At 48.7% G+C, this 26536-nt stretch overlaps 2 protein-coding genes across 3 annotated transcripts in view; one reads left to right on the top strand and one right to left on the bottom strand.

Moving 5' to 3' along the window:
* tbc1d15 (TBC1 domain family, member 15) overlaps nt 1-26536 on the bottom strand; it is a 41527-nt gene that overhangs the window by 14564 nt on the left and 427 nt on the right. For both annotated transcript variants that reach the window (XM_041795550.1, XM_041795551.1), the window contains exons 2-9: nt 23264-23365; nt 22348-22422; nt 21652-21796; nt 18341-18545; nt 15429-15531; nt 12612-12806; nt 12400-12528; nt 11760-11863 (exon numbers count right to left, since the gene is read on the bottom strand). In XM_041795550.1, the coding sequence (XP_041651484.1) occupies nt 11760-11863; nt 12400-12528; nt 12612-12806; nt 15429-15531; nt 18341-18545; nt 21652-21796; nt 22348-22422; nt 23264-23365 (1058 nt within the window). The remainder of the gene's footprint in view (nt 1-11759; nt 11864-12399; nt 12529-12611; nt 12807-15428; nt 15532-18340; nt 18546-21651; nt 21797-22347; nt 22423-23263; nt 23366-26536) is intronic.
* On the top strand, nt 16128-18328 carry LOC121515015 (carboxypeptidase Y-like). The gene is made up of 2 exons (XM_041795552.1): nt 16128-16586; nt 16671-18328. The coding sequence occupies exon 2, from the start codon at nt 16671-16673 to the stop codon at nt 18255-18257; it is 1587 nt and encodes a 528-aa protein (XP_041651486.1). The 5' UTR covers nt 16128-16586; the 3' UTR covers nt 18258-18328.

The raw sequence follows: 26536 nt of genomic DNA on the forward strand, positions 1-26536 counted from the left end.
TGTGTATTTGTGGTGTTTGTGTGTATTTGTGTCGTTTGTGTGTATTTGTGGTGTTTGTGTGTTTGTGTGTATTTGTGGTGTTTGTGTGTATTTGTGGTGTTTGTGTGTATTTGTGTCGTTTGTGTGTATTTGTGGTGTTTGTGTGTATTTGTGGTGTTTGTGTGTATTTGTGGTGTTTGTGTGTATTTGTGGTGTTTGTGTGTATTTGTGTCGTTTGTGTGTATTTGTGGTGTTTGTGTGTATTTGCGATGTTTGTGTGTATTTGTGGTGTTTGTGTATGGTGGTGCTGTGCATCTGGCCCAGTGCATTTGTGGTGCATTTGCGGCGTCCAGCATCTATGTGTGCATCTGCGGCGTTGTGCATCTGTGGCCCAGTGTGTGTCAGTGCATGCGGTGTGTAGTGCGTGCATCGTGGTGTGCGTGCATCTGCGGTGCCTTTGTGCATCTGTGGTGCTCCAGCATCTGTGGTGTATTGGTGCTCCAGTGTTTGTGCATTTTTGGTGTGTGTGTATCTGTGCGTTTGTGTGCATCTGGTGTTTGTGTGTGGTGCAGCGGTGTTTGTGCATCTGCAGGCGTGTGCATCTATGTGTGCGCATCTGCGGCGTTTGTGCATCTGTGTTGGTGCATCTGTGGTGCATCTGCGTTTGTGCGCATCTGACGTGTGCATCTACGGCATTTGCGGCGTCCAGTGCATCTGCGCGCCAGCATGTGCGCATGTGGTGCATCTGTACGCCCAGTGCATCTGTGTACGCCCAGTGTGGTGCATCTGCGCGTCAGTGCATCTACGCGCCCAGGCATCTTTGTGTGCATCTGTGGTGCATCTGCGCGTGTGTGTACGAGCACATCTGCGCGTTTGTGCATCTGGTGGCGTTTGTGTAGTATGCGGCAGCGGCGTGAGTGTGTGCGGTGCGTGTGCATGGCGTGGCGTGTGTGTGTACGCGCGTTGTGTGCATCTGCGGCGTGCACTGTGGTGCATTTGCGGCGCCCAGTGTAGGTGTTTGTGCATGGCGCCCAGTGCATCTGTGTGTGCATTTGCGGTGTGTGTATTTGGGTTGTGCATCTGCGGTGCCCAGTGCATCTGTCGTTGTGTGCATTTGCGGTGTGTGTATTTGCGGGTGTGTATTTGCGTGTTGTGCATACGGCGTGGTGCATTTGTGTGTGTGTATTTGGTGTTTGTGTGCATCTGCGTTGTGTATGTGAGTGTGGCGCCCAGTGAGGTGTGTGTGCATTTGCGTGAGTGCATATGGTGTGTGCATTTGCGCCCGCTTGTTAGGCGTGTGTGCATCTGGGTGTTTGTGTGCATCTGCGGCGTTTGTGTGCATACTGCGGTGTCCAGTGCATCTGTGTTTGTGTGTATCTGCGGCGCCAGTGTATTTAGGCGGTGTGCATCTGCGGCGCCCAGTGCGTGTGTATGGCGTGGTGCATCTGCGTGTTTGTGTGCATTTGTGGTGCATTTGCGCTGTGCATGGTACGCCAGTGCATTTGTGTGCATTCCAGGGTTGTGCATTTGGTGTGTGCATTTGTGGGCATCTGCGGTGTGTGCATCTGCGGTGTCCAGTGCATCTGTGTGTATTGCGGTGTGTGTGTATGTGGTGTTTGTGTGTGTATTTGTGGCATTTGTGTGTATGGGCATCTGTGTATTTGCGTGTGTGTGTCCAGGCGCCCAGTGTACGTGTGCGCATTTGCGGCGTGGTGTGTATCTGCGGCCCAGCATCTGTTTGTGTGCATCTGTGCCCAGCATCTGTGTGCATCTGCGGTGTTTGCGCATGTATTTGCGCACATCTGCGCCCGTGTGTGCATCTGCGGCGCTCCAGCAGCAGGGCATGCGCGGCCCAGTATCTGGCGCCCAGTGCATCTGTGTGCACATTTGTGGTGCATCTGCGGCGCCCAGCATCTGCGACGCCCAGGGCATCTGCGGTGCTCCAGCATCTGCGGCGCCCAGTGCATCTATGCGCCCAGGCATCTGCGGTGTTTGGCCAGTGCATCTATTGTCTGTGTGCATCTGTTACGCCCAGTATCGTGTGCATCTGGTGTTTGTGCATCTGTGTGCATCTGGCGCGTGCATCTACGATGTCTGTGTGTATCCAGTGCAGTGGCGCCCAGTGCATCTGCGCTCCAGTGCATCTGTGGTGCTGGTGCGGTGCGGCGGCGTGCGCATACGCCGTGTGTGCATCTGCGGTGTTGTGCACATCTATGTGCATCTGCGGTGAGCATGGTGTGTGCATCTGCGGGTGTGCATCTGTGTGTGCGCATAGGCCCAGCATCTACGCGCCCAGTACTGCGGTGTCCAGTGCATCTGTGTGCATCTGTACGTTTGTGTGCATCTGCGTGTGTGCATCTGCGTGTTTGTGCATATGCGGGTGTGTGCCGTGGTGGAGTGCATCTGTGTGTGCATTTGGCGTGTGTATTTGCGTGTGTGCATCTTGTTTGTGCATCTGCGCCCAGTGCGTGTGTGTCAGGCCCGTGTGCATATTTGCCCAGCATCTGCGGCGTGTGCATCTGCGGCGTGCATCTGCGGTCCAGTGCATCTGTGTGCATTTGTGTGTGCATCCAGGCGTGTGCATTTGTGTGCGCATTTGCGGCGCTGTGCATCTGCGGTGTTGTGTATTTGTGGTGCGCATCTGTGAGTATTGTGTGTATGTGTGTGCATCTGCGGGTGTCTGTGCTATCTGCGGCGCCCAGTGCATCTGTGCGTGCCCAGGGCATAGGTGCCCAGTGCATTTGTGTGCATCCAGGCCCGTTTGTGTGTATTTGTGGTGTTTGTGTGCATCTGCGCCAGTGCATTGTGTGTGTGCGTTGTGTATCTACGTGTGTGCATTTGCGGTGTTTGTGCATCTGCGCACATCTGCGGTGTCCAGCATCTGCGTGTGCATCTGTGTGGTGCGCATCTGCGGCGCTCCAGTGCATTTGTGGTGCATCTGCGGTGCTCCAGGCATCTGCGGCGTGTGCATCTGCGTGTCTGGTGCGTGCGTTTGTGCGCATCTGTGCGCATGTACGCCCAGCGTTTGTGTGTATCTGGTGTTTGGTGCATGGCGTGTGTGGTGGGCATTTGCGGGTGCATTTGGCGCTCCAGTGCATCTGCGGCGTGTGTACATCTGGTGTTTGTGTGTATTTGCGGCGCCCAGTGCATTGTTATGCCCAGGGCATCTGTGCGTGTGTGGTGCCCAGTGCATCTGCGTGTGTGCATCTGCGGTGTGGTGCGTGTACGCAGGTGCGCATACTGCTTTGGTGCATGCGGTGTGTGCATATTGTGGCGCCAGTGCATTTGGCGTGTGCATGGTGTTTGTGCATCTGCGGTGTCTGTGCATTTGTGTGTGTGTGGTGTTTGTGTGTAGGGAGTGTATGTGTGTATTTGCGGTGTTTTGTGTATTTGCGGTGTGTGCATTTGCGTGTGCATTTGTGCTTGTGCATTTGTGTTTGTGTGTATTTAGGTGTTGTGTGTATTGTGCGAGTGTTTGTGGTGTGCATGTGGTGTGTGTATTTGCGGTGTTTGTGTGTATTTGCGGTGTTTGTGTGTATTTGTGGCATTTGTGTGTATTTGCGGTGTGTGCATGCGGTGTTGTGCATAGGTGTTTGTGTGTATCTGCGTGTTTGTGTATGTGTGTGCATTTGTGGTGTGTGTGTACTGCGGCGTGTGTGTACGCCAGCGGTGTTTGTGCATACGCGCCTGTGTATGCGCGCCAGTGCATCTGCGCGCTGTGCATCTGCGGTGTGGTGCATCTGCGGCGCTCCAGTGTATCTGCGGTGTTTGTGTGTATCTGCGGGTGGTGCGTGTGCATCTGCGGTGTCCAGCAGGCGCCCAGTGCATCTGCGGCGTGTGCATCTGGGTGCATCTGTGTGTATCTGCGGCGTGTGTGCAATGCGGCGTTTGTGTGCATCTGCGTGTGTGCATCGTGCGGCGACTGTGCGTTTTGTGTGCATCTGCGTGTTTGTGCATCTGCGGCGTGTGTGCATCTGCGAGCATGCGTGTTGTGCATCTGCGGTGTTTGTGTGTGCATCTGCGGTGTTTGTGCATACGCGTTTGTGCGCCCAGCACATCTGCGGTGGTGCGCATCTGCGGTGTTTGTGTGCATCTTGTGCGTGCATCTGCGGCGTGGCATCTGCGGTGCCCAGCATTACGTCTGTGCGCATTTGTGCCCAGCATCTGCGTGTATGCGCATCTGCGGTGTGTGTGTGTGCAGGCGCTCCAGTGCATTACGTGTGTGTGTATGTGGCGCATCCAGGTGCTCCAGCATCTGTGTGGTGCATCTGCGTGTGCATCTGCGGTGTGTGCATCTGTGTGCATTTGCGAGCATCTGCGGCGTGTGCATTTGCGGCGTGTGTGCATACGCCGGTGTGCATCTGCGGTGTGTGCATACGCCGTCAGGTGTCTGTGTCCACAGCGTGGCGTGCGCATATGTGGCGCCCAGTGTATCTGTGTGCATCTGCGTAGTGTATGCGGTGCGCATCTGCGGTGTCCAGCATACGCGCGTGTGCATCTTGTATTGTGCGCATCTGCGTGTTTGTGTGCATCTGCGGCGTGTGTGCAGCACGCCCAGTGCATCTGTGGCATCTGTGCCCAGGTGCATTTGCGCTCCAGCATCTGCGGCGTTTGTGCATCTGCGCTCCAGTGCATCTGCGGTGTCCAGTGTATGCGTTTGTGCATGTATCTGCGGTGTTTGTGTATGCGTCTGTGTATTTGTGTGTGCATCTGCGGCGCCGGTGTGTGTACGCGCGTGCATACGCCGCGCCCAGTTTGCGGTGTCCAGCATCTGTCGCCAGTGCGCATCTGCGGTGTGCATCTGCGGGTGTGTGCATCTGCGGTGTGTAGGCCCGTTTGTGCATTTGGCGTGTGTATCTGCGGTGTTTGTGTGTATTTGGTGGTGTGCATTTGCAGCGCCCAGTGCATGGTGTTGTGTATTTGCGGCGTGGTGTGTATTTGCGTGTTTGTGCATGCGGTGTGCATTTGTCGTTTGTGCATTTGCGGTGTGTGCATCTGTGTTTGTGTGCATTTGGTGAGTGTAACTGTGGGTGTGTGTGCATTTGTGTGTTGTGTGTATTTGGCGACTGTGTTTGTGTGTATTGCAGGTGTGCGCATCTGCGTGTGCATCTGCGGTTTGTGTGTATCTGTGTGTGCGCATTGGCGTTTGCGTGTTGCGCATCTGCGGTGTTTGTGCATCTATGTGCGCGTGCATTTGCGCTCCAGCATGGTGTGCATCTGCGGCGTCCAGCATCTTGCCCAGTGCATGGTACGTTTGTGCGCATTTGTGTGTGCATCTGCGGTGTTGCGCATCTGTGCCCAGTGCATCTGCGGCGTTTGTGCGCATGGCGTCTGTGTGCATCTGCGGTGTCCAGTGCACTGCGGCGCTCCAGTGCATCTGCGTGAGGGCATCTGGTGGTGCATCCAGGTGTTTGTGTGCATCTGCGGCGCTCCAGTGTGTCTGCGCCCAGCATGCTGTGTGCATCTGCGGTGCTCCAGTGCATCTGCGGTGCTCCAGCATCTGCGTGTTTGTGTATCTGCACTCCAGTGCATCTGTGTGCATCTGCGGCGTTGTGTGCATATGCGTTGTGGTGGTGCGCATTTGTGGTGCGCATCTGCGTGTGCGTGCGTGTGCGCATCTGCGTGTGCATCTGCGGTGTTTGTGCGTGCGTTGCGCATGCGGCCCAGCGCATGCTGAGCATTGTGCGCATCTGCGCCCAGTGCATCTGCGTTTGTGCGCATCTGCGGTTGTGCGCATCTGCGGCGTGGTGTATCTGTGTTTGTGCATTTGCGGTGTTTGTGCATTTGTGGTGTTTGTGTGTATTTGTGGCAGTGTGTATTTGTGGTGTTTGTGTGCATTTATGTGTTTGTGCATCTATGTGTTTGTGTGCATCGTGTGCGCATGTGGTGTTTGTGTGCATCTGCGCGTGGTGCACTACGCGCCCAGCATGCGCTCCAGTACTGCGCGTGCGCATCTGCGGCGCGCCCAGTGCATCTGCGGCGTCGTGCATCTGCGTGCCCAGTGCATCTGTGCGCTCCAGCGCATCTGCGGCGCCCTGTGCATCTGCGCCCGTGCATATGCGTGTGCATCTGCGGCGTGCGCATACACCGGCCTGCGCATCTGCGGCGCTCCAGCATACGCCGTGTGTGCGCATCTGCGTGTTGCGCATCTGCGGCGTCTGTGCGCGTTTGTGCGCATCTGCGGCGTTTGTGCATCTGCGGTGCATCTGTGCTCCAGCATCTGCGTGCCCAGCATCTGCGGCCCAGCATACGCCGCGCCAGTGCATCTGCGGTGTGCATCTGCGGTTGTGCGCATCTGCGGTGTGTGTGCATCTGCGGCCCAGTGCATCTATGCGTCTGTGCATCTGCGGTGCCCAGTGCATCTGCGGCGTGTGCATCTATGCGCTCCAGCGCATCTGCGGTGCCCAGCATCTGCTGTGCATCTGCGTGCCCAGCATCTGCGCCCGCCCAGTGCATCTGTGTGCATCTGCATCTGGTGCGCATCTGCGGCCCAGTTTGTGCGCCCAGTGCATCTGCGCGCATCTGCGCATCTGCGCCCAGTGCATACGCGTGCGCATCGTACGCGCGCATCTGTACGCCCAGTGCATCTCCAGGCGCTCCAGTGCATCTGCGGCCCAGCATCTGCGGCATCTGCGCGCCCAGCATCTGCGGCGCTCCAGCATCTGCGGCGCCCAGCATACACCGCGCCCAGTGCATCTGCGCCCAGCGCACGGCTGTGCCCAGCATCTGCGGCGCTCCAGTGCATCTGCGGCGTCCAGCATCTGCCCAGCATCTGCGTTGTGTGTATCTGCGGTGTTTGTGCGCATCATGCGGCCCAGCGCATCTGCGGTGCCCAGCATGCGCTCCAGTTGTGCCCAGTGCATCTGCGGCGTCCAGTGCATCTGCGGCGCTCCAGTGCATACGCCGGCCCAGGCATCTGCGGTCCACAGCTGCGGTGGCGTGCGTGCATACGTGGCGCCCAGCATCTGCGGCGCTCCAGTGCGTGCGCACTGCGCCCAGGTGCATCTGCGGTGCCCAGCATACGCGCGTGTGCATCTGCGGTGCGCGCATCAGGCCCGTGTGTGCATCTGCGGCGTGGTGCGCATCTGACGCCCAGGGCATCTGCGCCCAGTGCATCTGCGCCCAGCGTGGCGCCCAGTGCATCTGCGCGCTCCAGCATCTGCGTGTGCGCATCTGCGTGCCCAGTGCATCTGGTGTCGCATACGCGCGCCCAGTGCATGCGCGCCAGTGCATCCAGGGCTGTGCATCTGCGTGTTTGTGCATCTGCATGCCCAGGGCATGCGTGTGGTGCATCTGCGGTGCATGCGCGTGTGCGCATCTGCGTGTGCATCTGGTGCGTTGCGCATCTGCGTGTCCAGTGCATCTGCGCTCCAGTGCATCTGCGGTGTTTGTGCATCTGCGGCCCGAGTGCATACGGTGTGTGCGCATCTGCGGTGCCAGTGCATTTGTGTCGCTTGTGCATCTACGCCCAGTGCATCTGGTGCCCAGCACCAGGCGTGCGCATCTGCGTGTTGTGCATCTACGTAGCATGCGGCGCCAGTGCATCTGCGGTGTTTGTGTGCATCTGGTCGTTGTGCATATCTGCGTGTGCATCTGCGGTAGGCGTGTGCATCTGTGGCGCCCAGTGCATTTGCGGTGTTGTGTGCATCTGCTGTGCGTATGCGGCGCCCAGTACTGCGGCGCCCAGTCATGGCGCTCCAGCATCTGCGTGCCCAGGCATGCGCCCAGTGCATCTGCGGCGTGGTGCGCATCTGCGGTGCCCAGTGCATCTGCGCCCAGCATCTGCGGCCCAGCATCTGGCGCTCCAGTGCATCTGTGTGCATCTGCGGTGTCTGGTGCATGGCCGTGCGCATCCATGCGCCCAGTGCGCATCTGGTGCCCAGTGCAACTGCGGCGCTCCAGCATGCGTGTTTGTGCATGTGGTGACTGTGCGCCTTTGTGTGCATCTGCGGTGCGTGCATCTGTGGTGGTCGCAGCATCTGCGGCCCGTTTGTGCATCTGTGCCCAGTGCATCTGCGGCGCCCAGTGTTTGCATCTGCGGTGTTTGTGCATCTGCGGTGCGCATCTGCGGCGCTCCAGCATCTGCGGTGCCCAGTGCATCTGCGGCCCAGTGCATCTGCGGCGCTCCAGTGCATCTGGGCGTGTGTGGGCATCTGGTGCCCAGTGCATCTGCCAGGCTCCAGGCATCTGCGGTGCCCAGCATCTGTGGTGTCTGTGCGTGCGTGTTGTGTGCATCTGCCCAGTGCATCGTTTGTGCGCATCTCCAGGCCCGTTGTGCATCTGCGGTGCCCAGTGCATCTGGCCCGTTTGTGTGTATCCAGGTGTGTGCATCTTGCATGCCCAGTGCATCTGCGCCAGTGTACTCCAGGCGTTGTGCATCTGCGGTGCTGTGCATCCAGGTGTGCATCTGCGGCCCAGCATGTTTGTGCGCATTTGCGGTGTTGTGCATCTGCGCCGTGCGCATCTGCGGCGTGTGCAGCATCTGTGCGTCCAGGCGCCCAGCATCTGCGGCGTCTGCGCGCATCTGCGGCGCTCCAGCGCATCTGCGGTGTTGTGCGCATCTGCGGTGTGTGCGCATCTGCGACGCTGCGGGCATGCCCAGCATCTGCGGCGCCCAGTGCATCTGCGGCGCTCCAGCATCTGCGCCCAGTGCATCTATGCGTCTGTGTGCATCTGTGCGCCCAGTGCATCTGCGGCGCCCAGCATCTGCGGCGCCCAGTGCATCTGCGTGTGTATCTACGCATCTGTGCATCTGGGCGCTCCAGTGTTCCGTGCATCTGCGCCCAGTGTTTGCGCGCACTGTGTGCGCATCTGCGTGCTTGTGCACATGCGTGTCTGTGCGCATCTGCGCATGTGCGCATCTGCGGCGTGGTGCGCATTTGCGTGCATCTGTGCGTGCAGTGCATCTGCGTGCGCTCCAGCATCATGCGTGCGGTGTGTCCAGTGCATCTGCGGCGCCCAGCATCTGCGTGTATTTGCGCGCATGGCGCCCAGCATCTGTGCGCTCCAGCATCTGCGTGGTGCGTAGGTGCCCAGCATCTGCGCACCCAGTGCATCTGTGGCGCCTGTGCATCTGCGTTTGTGCATCTGCGCCCAGTGCATCTGCGGCGCCCAGCGTAGTGCGCATTCATGCCCAGCATCTGCGCGCCCAGTGCATGCGCCCAGCATCTGCGGCGCCCAGTGCATCTGCGGTGCTCCAGTGCATGCCCAGCATCTGCGGCTCCAGCATCTGCGGCGCCCAGCATCTATGCGCCCAGCATCTGCTCTGTGCGCATCTGCGGCGCTCCAGCACACACCGCGCGTGCGCATCTGCGGCGTGTGCATCGCCGTTGCGGCCCAGGTATTTGTGCATGCGGCGTTGTGTTTGCGTGCATCTGCGGTGTTTGCGCATCTACGTGCCCAGTGCATCTGCGCTGCGCATCCCAGGCGCCCAGCATCTGCGGCGCCTGTGCATCATGCGTGTGCATCTGCGTTTGTGCGCATATGCGCCCGGTGCGCATCTGCGGCGTTTGTGTGCATCTGCGGCGTGTGTGCACACACCGCGCCCAGTGCATCTGCGCCCAGTGCATCTGGCACGCCCAGTGCATCTGCGGCGCTCCAGTGCATCTGCGGCGCTCCAGCATCTGCGCCCAGTGCATCTGCGTGTGCGCATCTGCGGCGCCAGTGCATCTACGTCCAGTGCATCTGCGGCGTGTGCATACGCGGTGTTTGTGCGCATCTGCGGCGCCAGTGCATACTGCAGGTGTGCATATGCGGCGCTGTGCATCTGCGGCGCTCCAGCATCTGCGGCGTGGTGCGCATCTGCGGCGCCCAGTGCGCATCTGCGGCGCCCAGTGCATCTGTGAGTGCAGGTGTGCATCTGCGGCGCCCTGTGCATCTGCGGCGCTCCAGCATCTGTGCGCGCATCTGCGCGCACCACGCGCCCAGTGCGCATCGCGCCGCCCAGTGCATCCACGCCCAGTGCATGCACCCAGCATCTGCGCGCCCAGTGCATCTGCGGTCCAGTCTGCGCCTGTGCATCTATGCGCCCAGTGCATCTGCGCTCCAGCATCCAGGCGGTGTGCATCGGCGCTGTGTCTGCCAGTGCATCTGCGGCGCTCCAGCATCTGCATTGCGTGCATCTGCGGCGCTCCAGCATCTGCGGCGCTGTGCATCTGGTACGTTGCGCATCTGCAGCGCATCTGCGCACTCCAGCATCTGCGGCGCTGCGCACACTGTTTGTGCGCATCTGCGGCGCTGCGCATTGTGCGCCCGCGCATCTGCTCCAGTGCATCATGCGCTGCGTGCATCTGCGGCGTTGTGCATCTGTACGTTTGTGCGCATCTGCGGTTGGTGCATCTGCGGCACTGTGCGCATCATGCGCTCCAGCATCTGCACTCCAGCATCTGTGCCTTGGCGCATGCGCTCCAGTGTATCTGTGGTGCATCTGCGTGTTTGTGCATCATGGTGCATTTGTGCGTTTGTGCATTTGTGTGTCAGTGCATTTGGTGCCAGTGCATTTGTGCGTTTGTGTGCATTTGTGTGATTGTGCGTCTTTGTGTGTATTTGTGTTGTTTTTGTGCATCTGTGGTGTTTGTGTGCATTTGTGCATTTGTGTGTATTTGTGTCGTGTGCATTTGTGTGTTTTGTGTGTATTTGTGTATTTGAGGTTTATTTCATGTATTTGTGTGCATTTGTGTATCCATGTGTGTTTGTGTTTTTGTGTGTATTCTGTGTTTGTGTATTATGTGTTTGTGTATATCTATGTTTTGTGTATTTGGTTTGTGCGCATCTGCGGTGTGCGCATATGCGGCATGCGCCCAGTGCACCATGCGCCCAGTGCATCTGCGTGTGTGTGGTGCATCTGCGTGGTGTGCGCTCCAGTGCATCTGTGCGTTTGTGTGCATCTGGGTGTGTGTGCGTTTTGTGTGCATCTGCGGCGCCTTGCGCATCTGTGGCGGGTGCATTTGTGTGCATCTGCGGTGCGTGTGCATCTGGTACGTTGCGCATGCGGTTTTGTGTGTATGTGCGCATGGCGCCCAGCATTTGGCGGTGTGTGTCCAGCATCTGCGGCCCAGCATGCGCCCAGTGCGCATCTGCGGCGTGTGCATCTGCGTGTGCATCTGTGGTGCATCTGCGGCGCTCCAGTGCATCTGCGTGTGCGCATCTGCTGCTCCAGCATCGCGGTGTGTGCATCTGTGGTGTGCGCACTGCGGCGTCCAGCGCATGTGAGGCGCCCAGCATCTGCGTGTGCATCTGTGGTGTTTGTGTGCATCTGCGGCGCTCCAGTGCATCTGCGGGTGTGCGCATCTGCGGGTGGTGCATCTGTGGTGCATGCGCCCAGCATCTGCGCGCTGTGCATCTGCGGCGTGTGCATCTGCGGCGCCCAGCATCTGCGGGTGTGCGCATCTGCACCCAGCATCTGCGGCGCCCAGTGCATCTGTGTGGAGTGCATTTGCGGTGCCCAGCATCTGTGTGTGTATGGTGTTTGTGTGTATCTGCGTGTGTGTACACCGCGCCCAGTGTATTTGTGGTGTTTGTGTGTATTTGCGGTGTTTGTGTGTATTTGCGGTGTTTGTGTGTATTTGTGGTGTTTGTGTGTATTTGTGGTGTTTGTGTATATACTGTGTTTGTGTGTATTTGTGGTGTTTGTGTATATGCTGTGTTTGTGTGTATTTGTGGCGTCCACAGTGGTCGTGGCGTGTGTGTGCATATGCTGTGTTTGTGTGTATTTGTGGCGTCCACAGTGGTCGTGGCGTGTGTGTGTCTGGCGTGCAGCCTCCGTGTGTCGTGGTTCCTACGTTTTGTTCCTCTGCAGAGCCTTCCTCTCCTCCAGTGTGCTCTCCCAGGGGAAATAACCCAGCAGGAACTTCCAGGCCTCCTTCCTCACAGCGTGGCACAGACCCTGGAGGATTAACACAGACCATGAGGAGCAGCCCCAGAGCATGATGGGTAAGAAAGGAAGGAAGGAAGGCTGGAAATAGGGTAGGAAAGAAGGAAGGACGGAAGGAAAGATAATAATTTCTTTTTGTTAAACAGCGTCCTTGCTCCCTAGTTGGTGCTAGAGTTGGCAGTACTGATCAATACTGATCAATTCTGATCAATTCTGATCAATTCTGACCAATACTGGTCAGTACTGATCAATACTGGTCAATACTGATCAATTCTGATCAATTTTAACCAATACTGGTTAATACTGGTCAATACTGATCAATACTGATCAATACTGATCAATATTGATCAAAACTGGTCAATACTGATCAATACTGGTCAATACTGATCAATTTTGATCAACAGAGATGTAATCAATGATCAATACTTATCAAAACTGGTCAGTATTGGTCGATAGAGATAAACAGAGCTCTGATGAGAGTCTAACATTGATCAATGATTATATAAATGTATAATAATTATAGATAATCAATAATAACGAGGACTTGCCCCCTTGAAGACGGCCTGTTTGAGGCGGGGGACGTCCATCATCCTCCCCTCCTGGTCCTGGTGTTTGGTCCAGTCCTCCACTGACACAGGCCCCGCCCTGCTCACCTGAGGCCGCGCCCCCAGGTCGATCTGAGCGGACACAGAGTTATTAGATGATTAAGTGTACCTTTAGACCATTAGACAGCAGCAGGATTCTGGTCTCCTGGTCTCACCCTGGTGATGACCTCAAAGCCCGGCTCCTCCTGCTGGTTGATCTCCAGACCGGGGATCACCTCTCCCAGAAGGTCAGCCACCTCCTCCGGGGGGCGCTGGTGCTGCTCCTCCGTCCCTTTAAAGGCGTCGAAGATGTAGTTGGTGACCTTGGAGAAGCCTCCCAGCGTGGTGACATACGGGTCCTTCTTAAACTTCTGCAGGAGACAAAGGGAGCGATCAAGGTATTGATCATAAACCTGATCATAAACCTGAACATGAACCTGATCATAAACCTGATCATAAACCTGAACATGAACCTGATCATAAACCTGATCATAAACCTGATCATAAACCTGAACATGAACCTGATCATAAACCTGATCATAAACCTGAACATGAACCTGATCATAAACCTGATCATAAACCTGATCATAAACCTGAACATGAACCTGATCATAAACCTGATCATAAACCTGATCATAAACCTGAACATGAACCTGATCATAAACCTGATCATAAACCTGATCATAAACCTGAACATGAACCTGATTATAAACCTGATCAAAAACCTGAACATGAACCTGATCATAAACGTGATTATAAACCTGACTACAAACCTGACTACAAACCTGATCATAAACCTGATCATAAACCTGATCATAAACCTGATCATAAACCTGATCAGAAACCTGATCAGAAACCTGATTATTAACCTGATCATAAACCGGACCAGAAACCTGATCATAAACCTGATTACAAACCTGATCAGAAGCCTGATCATAAACCTGATCAGAAACCTGACCAGAAACCTGATCAGAAACCTGATTATTAACCTGATCATAAACCGGACCAGAAACCTGATCAGAAACCTGATTATTAACCTGATCATAAACCGGACCAGAAACCTGATCATAAACCTGATTATAAACCTGATCATAAACCTGATTACAAACCTGATCAGAAGCCTGATCATAAACCTGATCAGAAACCTGACCAGAAACCTGATCAGAAACCTGATTATTAACCTGATCATAAACCGGACCAGAAACCTGATCATAAACCTGATCATAAACCTGACCAGAAACCTGATCAGAAACGTGATTATTAACCTGATCATAAACCTGATCATAAACCTGATTATAAACCTGATCATAAACCTGATCAGAAACCTGATTATTAACCTGATCATAAACCTGACCAGAAACCTGATCAGAAACCTGATTATTAACCTGATCATAAACCGGACCAGAAACCTGATCATAAACCTGATCATAAACCTGACCAGAAACCTGATCATAAACGTGATTATTAACCTGATCATAAACCTGATCATGAACCTGACCAGAAACCTGATCATAAACCTGATTATTAACCTGATCATAAACCTGATCAGAAACCTGATCAGAAACCTGACCAGAAACCTGATCAGAAACCTGATTATTAACCTGATCATAAACCTGACCAGAAACCTGATCATAAACGTGATTATTAACCTGATCATAAACCTGACCAGAAACCTGATCAGAAACCTGATTATTAACCTGATCATAAACCTGATCAAAAACCTGATTATTAACCTGATCATAAACCTGATTACAAACCTGATTATAAACCTTATCAGAAACCTGATCAGAAACCTGATCAGAAACCTGATTATTAACCTGATCAGAAACCTGAAACCTGATTATTAACCTGATCATAAACCTGATCATAAACCTGATCATAAACCTGACCAGAAACCTGATCATAAACGTGATTATTAACCTGATCATAAACCTGATCAGAAACCTGACCAGAATCCTGATCAGAAACCTGATTATTAACCTGATCATAAACCTGATCATAAACCTGACCAGAAACCTGATCAAAAACCTGATTATTAACCTGATCATAAACCTGATCATAAACCTGACCAGAAACCTGATCAGAAACCTAATTATTAACCTGATCATAAACCTGACCAGAAACCTGATCAGAAACCTGATTATTAACCTGATCATAAACCTGATCATAAACCTGACCAGAAACCTGATCAAAAACCTGATTATTAACCTGATCATAAACCTGACCAGAAACTTGATCAGAAACCTGATTATTAACCTGATCATAAACCTGATCATAAACCTGACCAGAAACCTGATCAAAAACCTGATTATTAACCTGATCATAAACCTGATCATAAACCTGACCAGAAGCCTGATCAGAAACCTGATTATTAACCTGATCATAAACCTGATCATAAACCTGACCAGAAACCTGATCAAAAACCTGATTATTAACCTGATCATAAACCTGATCATAAACCTGACCAGAAACCTGATCAAAAACCTGATTATTAACCTGATCATAAACCTGATCATAAACCTGACCAGAAACCTGATCAAAAACCTGATTATTAACCTGATCATAAACCTGACCAGAAACCTGATCAGAAACCTGATTATTAACCTGATCATAAACCTGATCATAAACCTGACCAGAAACCTGATCAAAAACCTGATTATTAACCTGATCATAAACCTGATCATAAACCTGACCAGAAACCTGATCAAAAACCTGATTATTAACCTGATCATAAACCTGATCATAAACCTGACCAGAAACCTGATCAAAAACCTGATTATTAACCTGATCATAAACCTAATGATAAACCTTATCAGAAGCCTGATCATAAACCTGATCAGAAACCTGACCAGAAACCTGACTATAAACCTGAGTGCTGGGATCAGATCTTGACTGTGGGCTGGTTCAGATCAGAGGATCCTCAGATCTAGTAAACCCCTCCTCTTGAGAATGTATGAATGGTCTTGAACGTGGCGTCTGTGTTGGAGTCTTACGTGAACGAGGCCAAAGTTGTTGTCGTCCAGCAGATTCTCAAAGGACTGAGACAGGGCCTTACTGGGGGTGCTGACCATCAGACAGGAGCTGTCCTCTGGAGACCTGCACACCCACACAGTCATGAGGAATGAGATCAGATCTGATGGACTCAGTGATCTATAAACGTAGTCCGGACCTAAAGCTTTAGTCCGTAAAACTCTTTAGAATTGAATAAAAGTTCTGTTGGTCCCCACTAAAACCACACTAATGCTTACATGATATTTACAGTTAACATATCAGTCAGAAATACCAATCAAGCCCATCAGATCGTACATCACTAATCAATATCAGGTTTGATAACACTGCATTAAAATACCAGTCCTTCACACCCAATGCTGGTTAAAATATTATTTTTTATTCTAAACTTTGGGCAGATTCCTGCAGACTTTGATAACAGTTGAAAAAAGCTGACATGTTTGGACCAGAGAGACAACGGAGAGGTGGCTTCACAAATCTGTTTCTCAGGACAGGACAGGTGTGTCAGAGGGCCACGTATTCAGCAAACATTTCACAACTCTGTTCAAGAGGGCGGGGCATCTGAAACAGGAGGAGGAGTCACGCCTGCATCCACTTCCTCATCATGGCGTCAGACACAACAACCACCAACAACAGACATCAGCTGTCTGACTGAGAGGGGACCTGTGAGGAAACTACAGAGAACCACACAATCTAAATATGAAAGAGCTTTATAGTTCCAGTTAACCATGAAAATATCTCCCCAGATAAAACCTCCAGAAGGAGAACATCCTAAAAAACCCAGTCTTGTTCTTCTTTAGGGGACACATGAATTTAAAAATATTGATTTAAACCAGAGAATAACAGAAAAGACAACATTAGAGGTAAGAGCTGATCACATCTCCTGTATTTGACATTATATGTTACATTTACATATATTTGTTTAATGCTAACAGAGGGAGAAGCAATCAGCCAATCAGCATGCAGACGGCATTGATGACATCACTGAGGGGTTAATGGAGGGCTTTGATTATGAAAGGCTAAGATAAGAACTTTAATAACAGATATCAGCAGAGACGCTCTCTGCAGAACAACCACAGAGAGATTTAATCTGAGGAATTAGCATAGAGACGAGGCAAACAGAGGAGAGTCAGCAGAAACACATGAGACAGAGCCACAGAATAAATATGAACCACCAGAAACACATGAGACAGAGCCACAGAATAAATATGAACCATCAGAAACACATGAGACAGAGCCACAGAATAAATATGAACCACCAGAAACACATGAGACAGAGCCACAGAATAAATATGAACCATCAGAAACACATGAGACAGAGCCACAGAATAAATATGAACCACCAGAAACACATGAGACAGAGCCACAGAATAAATATGAACCATCAGAAACACATGAGACAGAGCCACAGAATAAATATGAACCACCAGAAACACATGAGACAGAGCCACAGAATAAATATGAACCATCAGAAACACATGAGACAGAGCCACAGAATAAATATGAACCACCAGAAACACATGAGACAGAGACACAGAATAAATATGAACCAGAAACACATGAGACAGAGCCACAGAATAAATATGAACCACCAGAAACACATGAGACAGAGCCACAGAATAAATATGAACTACCAGAAACACATGAGACAGAGCCACAGAATAAATATGAACCATCAGAAACACATCAGACAGAGCCACAGAATAAATATGAACTACCAGAAACACATGAGACAGAGCCACAGAATAAATATGAACCACCAGAAACACATGAGACAGAGCCACAGAATAAATATGAACCACCAGAAACACATGAGACAGAGCCACAGAATAAATATGAACCACCAGAAACACATGAGACAGAGCAACAGAATAAATACGAACCACCAGAAACACATGAGACAGAGCAACAGAATAAATATGAACCACCAGAAACACATGAGACAGAGCCACAGAATAAATATGAACCACCAGAAACATGAGACAGAGCCACAGAATAAATATGAACCACCAGAAACACATGAGACAGAGCCACAGAATATATATGAACCAGAAACACATGAGACAGAGCCACAGAATAAATATGAACCAGAAACATATGAGACAGAGCCACAGAATAAATATGAACCAGAAACACATGAGACAGAGCCACAGAATAAATATGAACCAGAAACACATGAGACAGAGCCACAGAATATATATGAACCAGAAACACATGAGACAGAGCCACAGAATAAATATGAACCAGAAACACATGAGACAGAGCCACAGAATAAATATGAACCAGAAACATATGAGACAGAGCCACAGAATAAATATGAACCAGAAATACATGAGACAGAGCCACAGAATAAATATGAACCAGAAACACATGAGACAGAGCCACAGAATAAATATGAACCACCAGAAACACATGAGACAGAGCCACAGAATAAATATGAACCACCAGAAATACATGAGACAGAGCAACAGAATAAATATGAACCAGAAACACATGAGACAGAGCCACAGAATAAATATGAACCACCAGAAACACATGAGACAGAGCCACAGAATAAATATGAACCAGAAACACATGAGACAGAGCCACAGAATAAATATGAACCAGAAACACATGAGACAGAGCCACAGAATAAATATGAACCACCAGAAACACATGAGACAGAGCCACAGAATAAATATGAACCACCAGAAACACATGAGACAGAGCCACAGAATAAATATGAACCACCAGAAACACATGAGACAGAGCCACAGAATAAATATGAATATGAAATAAATATGAACAGCTTTAACTGTACATCTGTAAACTAACAACAGTAGGTCAGATGTGTATTTATTGTCTATATCTGTGTGATAGCTGTGGTAAATCAGACGTGACAGAAAAGTTTACTCACTCGCTGAGCAGAGCGAACCTCCTCAGACAGTCCATGAACTCGGTGCTGCCGCCCTGGTGGAAGTGAAGAGGAGGTGGTGAGGACGAGGACTCCCTCAACGTGAAGACAATGACGGACCATCCCTCCTCCTTCATGCGGATCGATCTAAGCTCACTGATACTGAAGCTGAACGCCCACCGACTCCGCTCATGACTGTTGAGAGTTCCTGACAGACCGTGAACAGGGAGAACAAGTAACATGTGCAAACAAATTAACTAAGATAATTAAAAAGAGTCATATAAAAGTCTGAAAATAACAGCTGACTGATATAGACTGATATCTACAGCTGACAAAGGCTGATATATAAACAGCAGACATAGGCTGATATTTACAGCTGATATAGACTGATGCAGCTGATATAGACTGATATTTACAGCTGATATAGACCGATATTTACAGCTGATATAGACCGATATTTACAGCTGATATAGACCGATATTTACAGCTGATATAGACCGATATTTACAGCTGATATAGACCGATATTTACAGCTGATACAGACTTATATTTACAGCTGATATAGACTGATATTTATAGCTTATACAGACTTATATTTACAGCTGATATAGACTGATATTTATAGCTGATATAGACTGATATTTATGGCTGATACAGACTTATATTTACAGCTGATATAGACTGATATTTATAGCTGATACAGACTTATATTTACAGCTGATATAGACTGATATCTACAGCTGACAAAGGCTGATATATAAACAGCAGACATAGGCTGATATTTACAGCTGATATAGACTGATGCAGCTGATATAGACTGATATTTACAGCTGATATAGACCGATATTTACAGCTGATATAGACCGATATTTACAGCTGATATAGACCGATATTTACAGCTGATATAGACCGATATTTACAGCTGATATAGACCGATATTTACAGCTGATATAGACCGATATTTACAGCTGATATAGACCGATATTTACAGCTGATATAGACCGATATTTACAGCTGATATAGACTGATATTCACAGCTGATACAGACTGATATTTACGGCTGATACAGACTTATATTTACAGCTCATATAGACTGATATTTACAGCTGATATAGACTGATATTCACAGCTGATATAGACTGAAATTTACAGCTGATACAGACTTATATTTACAGCTGATATAGACTGATATTTATAGCTGACATATACTGATATTTACAGCTGATATAGACTGATATTCACAGCTGATATAGACTGATATTTACAGCTGATATAGACTGATATTTACAGCTGATATAGACTGATATTTATAGCTGATATAAACTGATATTTACAGCTGATATAGACTAATGCAGCTGATATAGACATATATTTACAGCTGATAGAGACTGATATTTATAGCTGATACAGACTGATATTTACAGCTTATACAGACTGATGCAGCTGATATAGACAGATATTTACAGCTGATATAGACTGATATTTATAGCTGATATAGACTGATATTTATAGCTGATAAAGACTGATATTTATAGCTGATACAGACTTATATTTACAGCTGATATAGACTAATATTTATAGCTGATACAGACTTATATTTACAGCTGATATAGACTGATATTTATAGCTGATACAGACTTATATTTACAGCTGATATAGACTGATATTTACAGCTGATACAGACTTATATTTACAGCTGATATAGACTGATATTTATAGCTTATACAGACTTATATTTACAGCTGATATAGACTGATATTTATAGCTGATATAGACTGATATTTATGGCTGATACAGACTTATATTTACAGCTGATAATGACTGATATTTATAGCTGATACAGACTTATATTTACAGCTGATATAGACTGATATCTACAGCTGACAAAGGCTGATATATAAACAGCAGACATAGGCTGATATTTACAGCTGATATAGACTGATGCAGCTGATATAGACTGATATTTACAGCTGATATAGACCGATATTTACAGCTGATATAGACCGATATTTACAGCTGATATAGACCGATATTTACAGCTGATATAGACCGATATTTACAGCTGATATAGACCGATATTTACAGCTGATATAGACCGATATTTACAGCTGATATAGACTGATATTCACAGCTGATACAGACTGATATTTACGGCTGATACAGACTTATATTTACAGCTGATATAGACTGATATTTATAGCTGACATATACTGATATTTACAGCTGATATAGACTGATATTTACAGCTGATATAGACCGATATTTACAGCTGATATAGACTGATATTCACAGCTGATACAGACTGATATTTACGGCTGATACAGACTTATATTTACAGCTCATATAGACTGATATTTATAGCTGACATATACTGATATTTACAGCTGATATAGACTGATATTTACAGCTGATATAGACCGATATTTACAGCTGATATAGACCGATATTTACAGCTGATATAGACCGATATTTACAGCTGATATAGACTGATATTCACAGCTGATACAGACTGATATTTACGGCTGATACAGACTTATATTTACAGCTCATATAGACTGATATTTACAGCTTATATAGACTGATATTCACAGCTGATATAGACTGAAATTTACAGCTGATACAGACTTATATTTACAGCTGATATAGACTGATATTTATAGCTGACATATACTGATATTTACAGCTGATATAGACTGATATTCACAGCTGATATAGACTGATATTTACAGCTGATATAGACTGATATTTACAGCTGATATAGACTGATATTTATAGCTGATATAAACTGATATTTACAGCTGATATAGACTAATGCAGCTGATATAGACTGATATTTACAGCTGATAGAGACTGATATTTATAGCTGATATAGATCGACATTTACAGCTGATATAGACTGATATTTATAGCTGATACAGACTGATATTTACAGCTTATACAGACTGATGCAGCTGATATAGACAGATATTTACAGCTGATATAGACTGATATTTATAGCTGATATAGACTGATATTTATAGCTGATAAAGACTGATATTTATAGCTGATACAGACTTATATTTACAGCTGATATAGACTAATATTTATAGCTGATACAGACTTATATTTACAGCTGATATAGACTGATATTTATAGCTGATACAGACTTATATTTACAGCTGATAGAGACTGATATTTACAGCTGAAATAGACTTAATGTTATTCTAACATAAACGGTTTTCTTTTTTCCCCAACACCTTGAGATTTTCTTGCGGTAGTTTCGTCTTACTATCCAGACATCTTCAGATGTCACTGTACAGATCTAAAGATCTCACCGTTGTCTCCGTTGGTGCAGGCTCTCTTCCTAAAGGACACAGCATTGATCATGTCCCACTCAGTCTCATAGCTCTGTTGGGTCTCTAAGAGCTGGCTGGAGCGCTCCCCAGAACTATGCACCCATTCTACCACTGAACTGGAGTCCTGAGGAGAAAGAAACCCAAACAGACAAAAATCATCATCAAGAAACAGCCAAAATGATGGATGACAGTCATGGACAGTGAAGCCTCAGTCCTCTGCTGGCCCCTGCTGGATCTGTCAGGTTACCATGTTATGCCATGTTTTTGTTTCCTGTCATGTTTCTAGGGCTGATCAATAATGGCAAAAGTCCTCATCTTTGTGTTATTGTGATTGATATTTAGATCACCTTTATGACTTTAGCCTCACACATATTTATCAGACACTCTTAACACTTTCACGTTAGGATCAGTTTCAAAAAGCAGAAATACATGAAATCTAAAGGAAAAAAACACCGATGGACATCACACTGATGTTAGCATCCTAGCTAGGAGCTGGAGAAACAAGCCAACCAAGGAGAACTATCTGGTCCTGAGGACTGAACCTCAGGATGACTTTTTTAATCAGATTAGAGTTGTTGTAATAAAACCATGAGTAATATCAGTACAACATCAAATAAATGTCATCACTGACATCAGACACACTACAGTGAATCAGAGTTATAAAGACAGTCCAACCTTTCCAGCACAGAGCATGTTAGAGGGGTCGACGGAGTCCTCCAGAGGTCTGAAGTCCACCAGCATCTCTGCATCCTGAGAAGAAACAGAAAAGGTCACGCTCTTTATTTACCAGCCAACTATCAACCCCAGTCCCACCCAGGCTTTAACCAACATTTCAATCATTAGAGATAAAAACACTATAACACTGACAGAAAACACAGGTGGAGGTTAAAGGTCATCAGAACTGAGACTCCTGATTTAAAGTCAGCATGCAGGTGTGGAGGTTAAAGGTCATCAGAACTGAGACTCCTGATTTAAAGTCAGCATGCAGGTGTGGAGGTTAAAGGTCATCAGAACTGAGACTCCTGATTTAAAGTCAGCATGCAGGTGTGGAGGTTAAAGGTCATCAGAACTGAGACTCCTGATTTAAAGTCAGCATACAGCTCTTTGTTAGAACAGAAGTACCATCAGGCTCTCCCTCCTGTCGACTATCCTCTGTTAGAAAAGTGGGTGGAGTCTCCAACTATCGCCTACTCTTTAGCAAAAATGGAGGTAAAAAAAGACCCCAACATCCCCAGCTTCATCAACATTCTGTCCTCTGCATTTGATGATGTCATTGCTGCGTCATACTACAGCCCAAAGGCACAGACCCTGCCTCTGAAGTTCTGGGTCAGACCTGGGTCAGGACAGTGGGGCTGTGTTGTAAATGAAATGGTGATTTCAGAGGGACGTAGAAAACCTTCTCCTGTCAGTGGCGGCGTGTCTGAGCGCCCTGATCCACCACCACAGTGAAGGACGGACTCCTGCTGACACAGCGGGATGCTGACCAGCAGAGTTTTTGTATTTTCATGTCATGCTTAAATCAGTGAAGGGACCGACACAGATCCAGAAAATATGATTGATGAAGAACAGAGACAGAATCATGTGATTTTACCTTGTCAACAATCCGGAGCGACCCTGAAACCAGGATATCCTGCTCAGTGCTGTCGTCATCACTGCTGCCATGTACAAAAACTCCTTCATGGTCAAACACCACCTGAAACACACACAGAGCTCATCATCATCCTGATGCTGCCAACACCACAGAACAAGATTATTGATCAGGTTATCATAGAACCCAGTCTGATAGTCCTCTATGAGCTCTACTGACCCAGTCTGATAGTCCTCTATGAGCTCTACTGACCCAGTCTGATAGTCCTCTATCAGCTCTACTGACCCAGTCTGATAGTCCTCTATGAGCTCTACTGACCCAGTCTGATAGTCCTCTATGAGCTCTACTGACCCAGTCTGATAGTCCTCTATGAGCTCTACTGACCCAGTCTGATAGTCCTCTATGAGCTCTACTGACCCAGTCTGATAGTCCTCTATCAGCTCTACTGACCCAGTCTGATAGTCCTCTATGAGCTCTACTGACCCAGTCTGATAGTCCTCTATGAGCTCTACTGACCCAGTCTGATAGTCCTCTATGAGCTCTACTGACCCAGTCTGATAGTCCTCTATGAGCTCTACTGACCCAGTCTGATAGTCCTCTATGAGCTCTACTGACCCAGTCTGATAGTCCTCTATGAGTTCTACTGACCCAGTCTGATAGTCCTCTATGAGCTCTACTGACCCAGTCTGATAGTCCTCTATCAGCTCTACTGACCCAGTCTGATAGTCCTCTATCAGCTCTACTGACCCAGTCTGATAGTCCTCTATGAGCTCTACTGACCCAGTCTGATAGTCCTCTATGAGCTCTACTGACCCAGTCTGATAGTCCTCTATGAGCTCTACTGACCCAGTCTGATAGTCCTCTATGAGCTCTACTGACCCAGTCTGATAGTCCTCTATGAGCTCTACTGACCCAGTCTGATAGTCCTCTATGAGCTCTACTGACCCAGTCTGATAGTCCTCTATGAGCTCTACTGACCCAGTCTGATAGTCCTCTATCAGCTCTACTGACCCAGTCTGATAGTCCTCTATGAGCTCTACTGACCCAGTCTGATAGTCCTCTATGAGCTCTACTGACCCAGTCTGATAGTCCTCTATGAGCTCTACTGACCCAGTCTGATAGTCCTCTATCAGCTCTACTGACCCAGTCTGATAGTCCTCTATGAGCTCTACTGACCCAGTCTGATAGTCCTCTATGAGCTCTACTGACCCAGTCTGATAGTCCTCTATGAGCTCTACTGACCCAGTCTGATAGTCCTCTATGAGCTCTACTGACCCAGTCTGATAGTCCTCTATCAGCTCTACTGACCCAGTCTGATAGTCCTCTATGAGCTCTACTGACCCAGTCTGATAGTCCTCTATGAGCTCTACTGACCCAGTCTGATAGTCCTCTATCAGCTCTACTGACCCAGTCTGATAGTCCTCTATGAGCTCTACTGACCCAGTCTGATAGTCCTCTATGAGCTCTACTGACCCAGTCTGATAGTCCTCTATGAGCTCTACTGACCCAGTCTGATAGTCCTCTATGAGCTCTACTGACCCAGTCTGATAGTCCTCTATGAGCTCTACTGACCCAGTCTGATAGTCCTCTATGAGCTCTACTGACCCAGTCTGATAGTCCTCTATCAGCTCTACTGACCCAGTCTGATAGTCCTCTATCAGCTCTACTGACCCAGTCTGATAGTCCTCTATCAGCTCTACTGACCCAGTCTGATAGTCCTCTATGAGCTCTACTGACCCAGTCTGATAGTCCTCTATGAGCTCTACTGACCCAGTCTGATAGTCCTCTAAGAGCTCTACTGACCCAGTCTGATAGTCCTCTATGAGCTCTACTGACCCAGTCTGATAGTCCTCTATGAGTTCTACTGACCCAGTCTGATAGTCCTCTATGAGCTCTACTGACCCAGTCTGATAGTCCTCTATGAGTTCTACTGACCCAGTCTGATAGTCCTCTATCAGCTCTACTGACCCAGTCTGATAGTCCTCTATGAGCTCTACTGACCCAGTCTGATAGTCCTCTATCAGCTCTACTGACCCAGTCTGATAGTCCTCTATGAGTTCTACTGACCCAGTCTGATAGTCCTCTATCAGCTCTACTGACCCAGTCTGATAGTCCTCTATGAGCTCTACTGACCCAGTCTGATAGTCCTCTATGAGCTCTACTGACCCAGTCTGATAGTCCTCTAAGAGCTCTACTGACCCAGTCTGATAGTCCTCTATGAGCTCTACTGACCCAGTCTGATAGTCCTCTATGAGTTCTACTGACCCAGTCTGATAGTCCTCTATGAGCTCTACTGACCCAGTCTGATAGTCCTCTATGAGTTCTACTGACCCAGTCTGATAGTCCTCTATCAGCTCTACTGACCCAGTCTGATAGTCCTCTATGAGTTCTACTGACCCAGTCTGATAGTCCTCTATGAGTTCTACTGACCCAGTCTGATAGTCCTCTATGAGTTCTACTGACCCAGTCTGATAGTCCTCTATGAGCTCTACTGACCCAGTCTGATAGTCCTCTATGAGCTCTACTGACCCAGTCTGATAGTCCTCTATGAGCTCTACTGACCCAGTCTGATAGTCCTCTATGAGCTCTACTGACCCAGTCTGATAGTCCTCTATGAGCTCTACTGACCCAGTCTGATAGTCCTCTATGAGTTCTACTGACCCAGTCTGATAGTCCTCTATGAGCTCTACTGACCCAGTCTGATAGTCCTCTATGAGCTCTACTGACCCAGTCTGATAGTCCTCTATCAGCTCTACTGACCCAGTGTGATAGTCCTCTATCAGCTCTACTGACCCAGTCCGATAGTCCTCTATGAGCTCTACTGACCCAGTCTGATAGTCCTCTATGAGCTCTACTGACCCAGTCTGATAGTCCTCTATCAGCTCTACTGACCCAGTATGATAGTCCTCTATGAGCTCTACTGACCCAGTCTGATAGTCCTCTATGAGTTCTACTGACCCAGTCTGATAGTCCTCTATGAGCTCTACTGACCCAGTCTGATAGTCCTCTATCAGCTCTACTGACCCAGTCTGATAGTCCTCTATGAGCTCTACTGACCCAGTCTGATAGTCCTCTATGAGCTCTACTGACCCAGTCTGATAGTCCTCTATGAGCTCTACTGACCCAGTCTGATAGTCCTGAGAACTGACCCAGTTCTCTATCAGGTCCGACTCTCAGGCCCAGACTGTCAACAACAACCAGCTAGCTGGGTGAGGAGGAGGCTACGCTAACAGTTAGCCGGAGTTAGCACAGCTGTTAGTCCGTATTTTAGCGTTA

The sequence above is a fragment of the Cheilinus undulatus genome, linkage group 9 (assembly GCF_018320785.1).
Source record: "Cheilinus undulatus linkage group 9, ASM1832078v1, whole genome shotgun sequence".
NCBI lineage: Eukaryota > Metazoa > Chordata > Actinopteri > Labriformes > Labridae > Cheilinus > Cheilinus undulatus.

Excerpts from the sequence above, each read along its gene's own strand:
- LOC121515015 (XM_041795552.1), top strand. The coding sequence starts at position 16,671 with ATGAGACAGAGCCACAGAATAAATATGAACCACCAGAAACACATGAGA.